This window comes from Vulpes vulpes, chromosome 14 (assembly GCF_048418805.1).
Source record: "Vulpes vulpes isolate BD-2025 chromosome 14, VulVul3, whole genome shotgun sequence".
In the NCBI taxonomy this organism is placed as follows: domain Eukaryota; kingdom Metazoa; phylum Chordata; class Mammalia; order Carnivora; family Canidae; genus Vulpes; species Vulpes vulpes.
The window spans coordinates 14,572,402-14,581,416 of NC_132793.1; the positions used below are offsets into that span (position 1 = coordinate 14,572,402).

At 54.1% G+C, this 9,015-nt stretch overlaps 1 protein-coding gene across 2 annotated transcripts; it reads right to left on the minus strand.

Annotated features, from left to right (window-relative positions):
• Nucleotides 1–2,989: 2,989 nt before the first annotated feature.
• Nucleotides 2,990–8,417, minus strand: UBE2C (ubiquitin conjugating enzyme E2 C). 2 transcript variants are annotated; one of them, XM_026014740.2, is made up of 6 exons: nucleotides 8,180–8,340; nucleotides 7,419–7,446; nucleotides 6,064–6,150; nucleotides 5,171–5,375; nucleotides 4,996–5,055; nucleotides 2,990–4,696 (listed from the first exon to the last, which is right to left on the minus strand). In XM_026014740.2, the coding sequence occupies exons 1-6, from the start codon at nucleotides 8,278–8,280 to the stop codon at nucleotides 4,638–4,640; spliced, it is 540 nt and encodes a 179-aa protein (XP_025870525.1). In that variant the 5' UTR covers nucleotides 8,281–8,340; the 3' UTR covers nucleotides 2,990–4,637. The 2 variants fall into 2 exon arrangements, with proteins under 2 accessions (XP_025870525.1, XP_072591845.1); XM_072735744.1 differs by lacking the exon at nucleotides 2,990–4,696 and having other exon boundaries at nucleotides 4,714–5,055; nucleotides 8,180–8,417.
• Between the last annotated feature and the right edge of the window lie 598 nt (nucleotides 8,418–9,015).

Consider the following 9,015-nt stretch of genomic DNA (forward strand, 5'->3'; position numbering starts at 1 on the left):
GCGCGTAGCCTGAGTGAGGGTGTCAGGGCCCGCCTGGCCGGGCTGCCGTCCGGGGCACCACCCGAGCGCCTCGGGGCTCCAAGGAGCGGGCACCCGAGTTGCGGGACGCACCGAGGCGCGGGAGCCCGGGCAGGTTCCCGGGCGCTGGCGCTGGGCGTGCACAGCTCGGCCGGCGGGGTTGCAGCGGCGCCTGGCGCTGGAGGAGGGAGGCCGGCGGTGGGGGTGCGGGTGGAGCTGTCGGGGTGAGGGTGCCGGGGATGGCACAGCTTGGAGCTGTCGGGGTGAGGGTGCCGGGGATGACGGGTAGGGTGAGGGCGCGGCAGGAGGCTGGAACCCGCGGGAGGCCGAGGTGAGGCCCCTTTCCTTCCCCGCCGTCGTTCCTTTCTGGAGCCTTTGGGTCTGGGGTGCAAGCTACCGGGCTGGCGATGGAGAAGCGGGTATCGTATCCGTCCGTTCCAGGCAGCATTCACTCTTGGTTGACTTTTTCTACTTTGTTCAGAGCGTTTATAGGTGCTCCATACTGGAAATGGGAGAGGAGGGTAGGGGCACACAGCCGGGAAGGAGGTTCTGACGTCATCATCTCCACCCTGCATCCCTGCCTCCAGCTCCCGCCAATGCCAGTGTGCTCAACATGGGGCCATTAGCAAGATCCAGCTAAAAGAAATCTGACCTGGCTGCTCCCTTGTTGAAATACCCTCAGGGCTCCCCTTCGCTTCTAGAATCAAGTCCAAATTCCTTTCCCCTCCTACCCCTCTCAGGTTCCAGCCACACTGGGTAATCTATCCTTACTGCTCTGGACAGTGGAGGTGCACTTTGAAGCTTTTGGGCCTTTGCTCATGCTGGAATGCCTTCCTCCTCTAATAAGCCTGGCAAATTTTTCAGCCCAGCTCAGATACCATCTTCTCCCTTGATCCCTCTCCCACTGGCTGTGCTCTGGCTTCTATAGCTCTTTGCACACAACTCAGTTCTAGCAGGCCTCAGGACCAAGCTGACTCAGTGCAGCGGTGCTTTAGCTTTAGTGTCAGGCTGCCCGAGTTTGAATCCTCATTGCTGGGGACAGATCACCCGGTGCTTCAGTTTCCTTTACTCTGTAAAATGGGAACAATGATAGATAGTATCTACCTTGCAGGGTTGTGAGTGCAAGCTAGTGTGCAGAGTGCTTAGAATGGAGCGTGGCACAGACTAAACACTATTAATAAATGCTATTATTAATATCATTACTGTCACCTTGAAACATTGACCTGTACTATTATTGTCATGGTCCTCCCTGTCCAACTCCTTCGTGTTCTCGGCTGCCCTTTCTGACACATTAATTTCCCAGTTCACGTTTCCAGCCAGGATCAGGGCTTGTCACCAGGACTGATTCCTGTGTGCAGTGCCCTGTGCCTTGCAGGCGGGTCTCATTCGTCCACACAACCCGAGAGGCAGTCGGATGCTGTTCGCCCTATTTTACTGTGGAGGAAACTAAGGCAGAGTGAAGGGACCTATCCAGGCACAGAGACATTTGGTGGCAACGAGCAAGGCTCTTAACCATGGCACCAGCTACCTGTTGACACTTCTACCTGCATATCCTGAGTACTTCAAGCTGGTCCTGTGCTAAACTGATAAATCCCCTCACCTTCCATCCTGTTCTGCAGCATTCCCTATCTCAGAGACGGCACCCCAGGGGATCGGCCTCCTTTCCACCTGTAATTTACTCTGCCCTGCTACTTTCTCTCTTTCCCTTTACCCTTTTATCCCTCCCTTCTGAGCCCACTGGCTGTTGTGACTCAGGCCAAGCCATTGCTCACCAGGTTGCAGAAGAGTAGTTAACCTCCTTGCCAGTCACTTCCCATAAGGCATCCAAAAGCAGCTTTCTGAAACCAAACCTGATCACATCATTGCCCTACTCAAGGCTTCGTTAGCTGCCTCAGGGTAAAGCCCCCACATTTTAATTAAAAGCCTTAAAGGCCTTACAAGCCCTGTGTGGCCTGACTTCCAAGCTATTTTGCCTGTGTTCTATACCCCTGGACTTCTTGCTGTCCAGAGTGGCCCAATCTCGTCCAGAAAGCCCTCCTTGACCCTCCTGGTCTTCATTAGGTACCCATTTCAGAGCTTTCATAACATGGGAGTCTAGCAGCTGACATTCATTATCTAACATGTCAGGCACTATTCTAAGGCCCATCGAGCCTATGAGGTAGCTATTAACACTTCCGTTATACAGAGAGGTTAAGTCTGAGTGTATGCACGTAGCATGGGGTGGTGTGGGGATTCTAACAACTGTTCTGCCTGCTGGGTCTGAGCTCTTAACCAGCACTCTGTATGGCACTCCACCCCACTGACATGCCTATCTGGCCCCGGAACCTCAGCCTCTTGAGGACAGGACTGCGTCCTTTCCTCTGCCCCAAGCATAGGGCTTTTACAGTAATTGTATGGGGTGAATGGTAACAATACCTTCTGATACTGTATTAGACTTTTTTTGTTGCAAGTGCCAGAAACCTAAAGCAAACAGACTTAAAAAAGGGATTTACTAGCTCATGAAACTGGGATGCTAAGGTGTCAGCTGGAGGCCAGAGCCTCAATGTCACCTCCATCTCGTAGCTAGCTACTTCTCTGTGCTTGGCTTTTTTCCATCTGCAGCTGTCTGCTCCAGCTGCCCAGACTTCCTCCTCTTTTAGCATCCCTATTAGTAACATCATTTTACTTTTTTCCCAGGAATTAATTCCAGGGAACACTGATTGGTTCTGAACTAGTGAGCCCCTGGGATTGACACAAGGCAGGCGGGCTAGCCATCTGGGGGTGGGGGAGCAAACACTTTGATCAAGGGGACCACACAAAGAGGCATCCTAAGGCAGGCAAAAAAATATGCCCATTTTGGCCAGCATGGAGTAAGAACCACTAGTGCCAGGTTCTGAGCTTTCTCTTCTTAAAGACATCCTCTAGCCAGGGGTTTTCAAAGTCGGGAGAGCTATCAGAATTCTGGAGAGCTTGTTGGAACCAAGACTTTGCATTTCTTTTTTTTTTTTTTTTTAAGATTTTATTTATTTATTCATGAGAGACACAGAGAGAGAGAGAGAGAGAGAGAGAGGCAGAGACACAGGCAGAGGGAGAAACAGGCTCCATGCAGGGAACCCGATGTGTTTTGATCCCGGGACCCCAGGATCATGCCCCAAGCCCAAGGCAGAGGCTCAACCACTGAGCCACCCAAGCCTCCCTCAAGACTTTGCATTTCTAACAAGTTCCAGGTGCAAGTGGGAGGGCCACACCTGGAAGAGAGCTCTGCTCTACACTTTTACCTTCCAGAGAAATGCAGGACCTCAAGCCCCATCCAGATCGACTGAATCAAAATTTGCATTTGTTAGACCCCTGGCAGATTTATCTGCAGTAACAGGGTAGCACTGTTCCAAGCACCACTCCGCCCCTGCCCCCCATGTGTGAGATGCAGAGGACATCAAATCCAATCCCAGACCTGCCTGCCACTGCTATACTCATGGGGGCACAGGGCAGGAAAGGAGCCTGGGCTGGCAGAGCACAAGGAAGGCGAGAACCTGATGCCCTCCTCTGCTCCCCCGCCCCTTCCCCCAGGCCTGCACTATCAGCTGCTGGCAGAGCGGACTAGGTTGGGTGAAGCTAAGATCCAGGTGGGGCTTGGAGGGCACTTGGCTGCTGGGTCAGTCCACCTTGGAGATCTTGCAGCACCTGGACCAGGGCCATCACCCTAGCCTGCTCTTCCCCCTGCCTGCCCCTGGAAGGACCCCAAATGGCCAGCACAGGAGTTTCCTCTCAGGGGCTCCAAGGGTAGGGCCTGTGGCAAACCAGTGTTGAGAAGGCCTCAGGGCTGGAGGCCCCTGGCCAGTGGGTGCAGCAGCTGGAGTTATCACTGGTGGAGATGAGCAGGAGTGTGGAGCCATCCATGGAGGGCCTGGGGTAAGAGGTGGGTTGAGAGCTGTCCTGGGGTGTCTGGCAGGAAAGAGGGGTTCCCTCCCTGTCTCCCAGACCCTGGGCTTGCTGTAGGGTGACCCAATTGCCTTGTCTGTCTCAGGGCCAGAACACCCCGACATAAGAGTTGGTAGCTGGTGCTCACCCCCCAAACCCCTGCTGTACATGCATGTGTCTGCACATAACACTCTATAGCTACAGCTGTTTTGCTCTAAGGTCTGGTTCAGTCTCATCTGTAACTCGGCTGGGACAGCTCCAATATCCACTGCCATTCCTGGTGCATGTCACAACTCGAGAGAAAGAGGCATTTTATGACACCATCTTATTGAAGAGGAAATGGATGCAGTCATAAAATGACTAAGGTCACAAGGGAAGGAATCCTTGTCACCTCCTTGCTCAGCTGCTCAGCCTGTCAGCTGCCTTCAGGCTGTGGGTTAGATGAGCAGGGCAAGAGCCTGGATCCACTCCACTGACCCTGAGCACGCCCAACCCTAGGGTAACTACAAGGCAACTTGTAAAAAAAAAAAAAAAAACCAATGTATTTATTTAATATATTCATCACAAGGGCTCAAACAGAGACTTAATTTAAAAAACAGAAACAAAACAAAACAAAAACGACACCACAGCTTCAGATACAGAGTCCTAGACAGAAATGAAGAGAAGGACAGACCATGTAGGGAGAAAATAAAAAGACAACACAAGGAGAATAGGCTGGACAGTCAGGGATCTTGGCTGGAGACCTGCTTTGAGTAGGTTTCTTGCAGATACTTCTTAAAGGCTGGAAGAGAACAGGCAGGTCTCAAGGAGTGGTGGGCACAGGGGCTAAGGTGGGCCAGGGGGCAGGCAAGGATACAGGGGTGGGAGAAGTCTGGGGAGCTGGGGAGGACTTCCCCAACAACAGCTTCTCCTTCTGCTGCCCACCCAATTAGGTCTCCTGGATGGGTTCTGCTCCCAGAGGGGCTGGGGAGGCGGCTGGGGGCCTTAGTGAGCAAGTCATGTGCAGGATCCTTCTGTTTGAGGGATACTTTGGAGGTTGGGAAGGGACCACCTGGTGCCTGAGAAGGATGAAGGACCCACCTGTGGGGTTTTTCCAGAGCTCGGCAGCATGTGTGTTCAAAGGACTATCAATGTTGGGTTCTGTGGATGGACAGAGAATGGTCAGTAGGAAGGGAAAAGGCTGGCCACGCAGGGGGTGTCCTGGGAGTCTTGACGGGTTCCCAGGCTCAGGGGAGGGGCTAGTTTCAGAAGTCACCTCCTAGCAGGCTCTGGATGGACAGCAGGATAGTCCTGACATCATACAGGGCAGACCATTTGTCCTTCAGGATGTCCAGGCAGATGTTACCCTGGGTGTCCACGTTGGGGTGGTAGCAGGGTGTGAGGAACTTCACTGTGGGTGCGTTGTAAGGGTAGCCACTGGGGAACTCCAGGGAGAGCTTATACCTCAGGTCTTCATATACCTGGCAATGGAGAAACAGGGGTGGGGAGTAGGCCTCCCACCCCAAGTCCCAATAAACGGCTTACAAGGACCTTTGAGTTTGTCTGGGACTTGACAAGAGACAGTGTTACACTGGCTCTGTACTTTCTCTCGTATCTAGTAGGGACATCAGTGATCCTTCGGTCTGTGGGCTGTCAACTGGCATCCTGAGGGCTACCATAGCTGTGCTTTAGTCAGTCACAACATCAGCTGCTAACATGTGAAAATCAGGGTAGTTTAGACATACACCTGAATTTGTTTCTTAAAAAGATTTTATTGTTAAGCAATCAAACCCCAGTGTGGGGCTTAGGGCACAGCCCCGAGAACAAGAGTTTTACATTCATTCACTGACAGCCAGCAGGGGACCCCTGGATTTCTGACTTAAACCAGATGTGCAGCAATGGGAGCTGCCATCTTGGGACTTGTGCCCTTCCACTGGCTGAAGTCCTCACGTACCCTCTGTTCTTTATTCCGTCTTGCCCTCTCTAGGCATCCAAGATGGAAAGCTGTGCTTTAAACCCAACCTCTTACTATCCAGAGGGAGACAAGGGCCACAGGCTCAGAGCACAGGAACAGAACAGGGAAGTGTCCCGCCAGGTTTTAAGCTGACCTGCACTTGGTTTTCACCTCATACCTCTCCCCAGACTCACCCACCTCAGCCTTATACTTACTGTGCCAGCTGCTCCGTGGATGGTCCCCACCCATTTGAAAAGGTTGTCTGATTCAGGGAAGGCAGAAATTCCTTTGTCACCAGACATCTGGGGAAGAAACAACACCTGCTGGGCTGCAGAATATGGTTTTGGGGATCAGTGGGTAAAATCCTTCCCCTTAAGCTCGTAAATTTTGATCCAAAATAAAGCAACCAGACCAAACTGATACGCTTTTTTGAGGAAGTGATTCAATTCCTGGGGCTGAAACTGCCCCCGTGGGGGAGGAATACTGGATGTGTTAAGGGCGGAGGGGTTATGCAGAGAAACTGAAGGCAGCTCTGTACTCTCAGTCTTGTTGGATGCTGGGAATTGGGTTCAACATGCTAGTTAGTACTAGCTGCATACGAAGCCTAAGGACCATTCACAGACCCGGGAGATATACAACATCAGCATAGAAGGATTTAAATTGGATATTCAGGGTTAAAGTAGACAAGGTCATCTAGGAAAAATTATTTGAAGGTTTGACAGGTATATTCCCTAAGAAGAGTAAGGGTGGAGAGTTGGGTGTGGGAAGTAGGACCAGGCAGCACAGAGAGAAGGACTTGCCTGGCATCAGGGAGCGGTATTTTATTTTATTTGTAGGTGTTTTTTTTTTTTTTTTTTTTTTTTTTTTTTTTATGATAGTCACAGAGAGAGAGAGAGAGAGAGAGAGAGGCAGAGACACAGGCAGAGGGAGAAGCAGGCTCCATGCACCGGGAGCCCGACGTGGGATTCGATCCCGGATCTCCAGGATCACGCCCTGGGCCAAAGGCAGGCGCCAAACCGCTGCGCCACCCAGGGATCCCTGTATGTGTTTTTTATTGGAGTTTGATTTGCCAACATATAGCAAGGGAGCTGTATTTTATTTTATTTAAAGATTTTATTTATTTATTCATGAGAGACACAGAGAGGGAGAGGCAGAAACAAAGGCAGAGGGAGAAGCAGGCTCCATGCAGGGAGCTGGATGTGGGACCCGATCCCGGGACTCCAGGACCACGCCCTGGCTGATGGCAGGTGCTAAACCGCTGAGCCATCCAGGATCCTCGGGAGCTGATTTTATTTTTTATTTTTTTTTGGGGGGGAAGCTGTATTTTAGAGAGAACTTAAAGGTGGTGGTGGTGGTGGTGGTGGTGGTGGTGGCTGAGGGGGACCTGGAGTAGACACTGCTGGAAGGAAAGGTGTAGGTGGGGCCCAGAAGAGAGGAAACTCGATTCATCCTTTTATCTCCTGTGCTGTGTCTAGCAAAAAGCCTGATGTAGGAGAGGCCGCTACTGATAAGTGAATGGGAGGTGGAGGGTGGGTCACCTGGCTTGGGGTCTGGGCAGGTAGTCACTCACCATGAGGGTCATCAGCTCCTGCTGCAGCCTGCAACGTAAGCGTTGGGCGTCATCTGGGGGCCTGCATGGGCCAGCGCTCCACCCGGTGCCGCTTCCCCAACACCAACCCCAACCTCGGGGTCCCTGGAAGAGCTGTCAAGGAGGCTTCCCCAATCCTGAGGCCACCCAGACTCCGCGGGGGCACGCTCAACCCCATTTCTGGCAGAGAGTCCTCTCCCTTCCTGATTCCAGGCTCAGGCAGTTTAGTTCAGTTCAGGCTTTTTTTTTTTTTTTTAATTAAGATTTTACTATTTATTCATGAGAGGCAGAGACACAGGCAGAGGGAGAAGCAGGCTCCACGCAGGGAGCCCGATGCGGGAACTCGTCCTGGGACTCCAGGATCACACCCTGGGCCGAAGGCAGGCCCTAAACCGCTGAGCCACCCAGGGATCCTTGTTCTGCCTTGTTCTTTGGCCCCTCAGCTTCTCTGACGCCTCTCCCTGTGCCGGATCCCTGTTTCTCCCCACTCCGCCCCGCTTCCCCCTACTCCAAGCCACCGGGGGCCCAGGCACACTTTCATCTTGACTCACCTGCGGAGGGCCCCGGCCACGCGCCTCCTCCTGTCCGCCTTCGGGGCGCCTCTGGGGGCAGCCCGAGCTCCCGGCGCGCCCTCCGGCCCCGCATACCTGCCCACTCCAGGAGGTGGGGCCCGGAAGTCCGAGCTCTGGACCGCAGGGCCCAGGGCGTGCCGGCCCGGCCAATGGTACCTCCATACTCCTCACCTCTTGCCCACGGGGCCCCGGGCGGCGCCCCCGCTGGGTTCGGCTCCTTTCCGGGCGGCGGCGACGCTGGCGGCGGCTGGGTCTCGGTTCTGGGAGGCCATCCGGGCGGCGCAGGGAGGGAGGCAGGAACTCGGAGAGCACGACTGCAACTGCGGGGCCGGGGCCCGCCCGCCCGCGTTTGAATCGTAACCCTCCGGCAGCACCGGCCAATCAGCGGCTCGCTTGGGTTTGATCCAGCCAATGGGGCGCGCCGGGGCGCTCTGTCACCGCGCAACTGCTAGGCCCGCCCCCCGGCGCAGCACTATTGGGCGGCGGGAACCCGCTTCTGAAGGGCGATTGGCAGAAGAGGCTGCCATTAACTAACGACTCAGCGGCGGAGTGGGGGCCTTTGGAAAACGCCGACCATTAAAGGGCCAAGAAAAAGTCCACGTGGGCCGACCCTTTCGGGTTAAACGCCTGGCTGGGGAGGGAGCTACCGGCGCGCCCCGCCGGGATTCCCTGCTTCCCGGCGGAAGGCAGCGTCTCCGGTCTGACGACATTGGTACCCTTCCCTCTCCCCGGAAACCCCTACGACACACGTGACGTCCCGGACACGTCCGTAGGGCCCGGTGTTTGAAAATTCATGGGAGGGGAATGACGGCTGCTACAAACAGGCTCGTTCCCAGCGTTTGCTGTGTGACCTCGGGCACGGCATTTAGTATTTCAACGTGTAAAACGGGGGTAATAAAAGCCTCTCCGCGTTTCTCTTCTGGTCTGTCATCGACCTCCTGGTGCCAGCCATCACATCCTGCCACTTCTGTACCTTAGGGGATGAAGAAACAAGCCGAGAGCCAGGG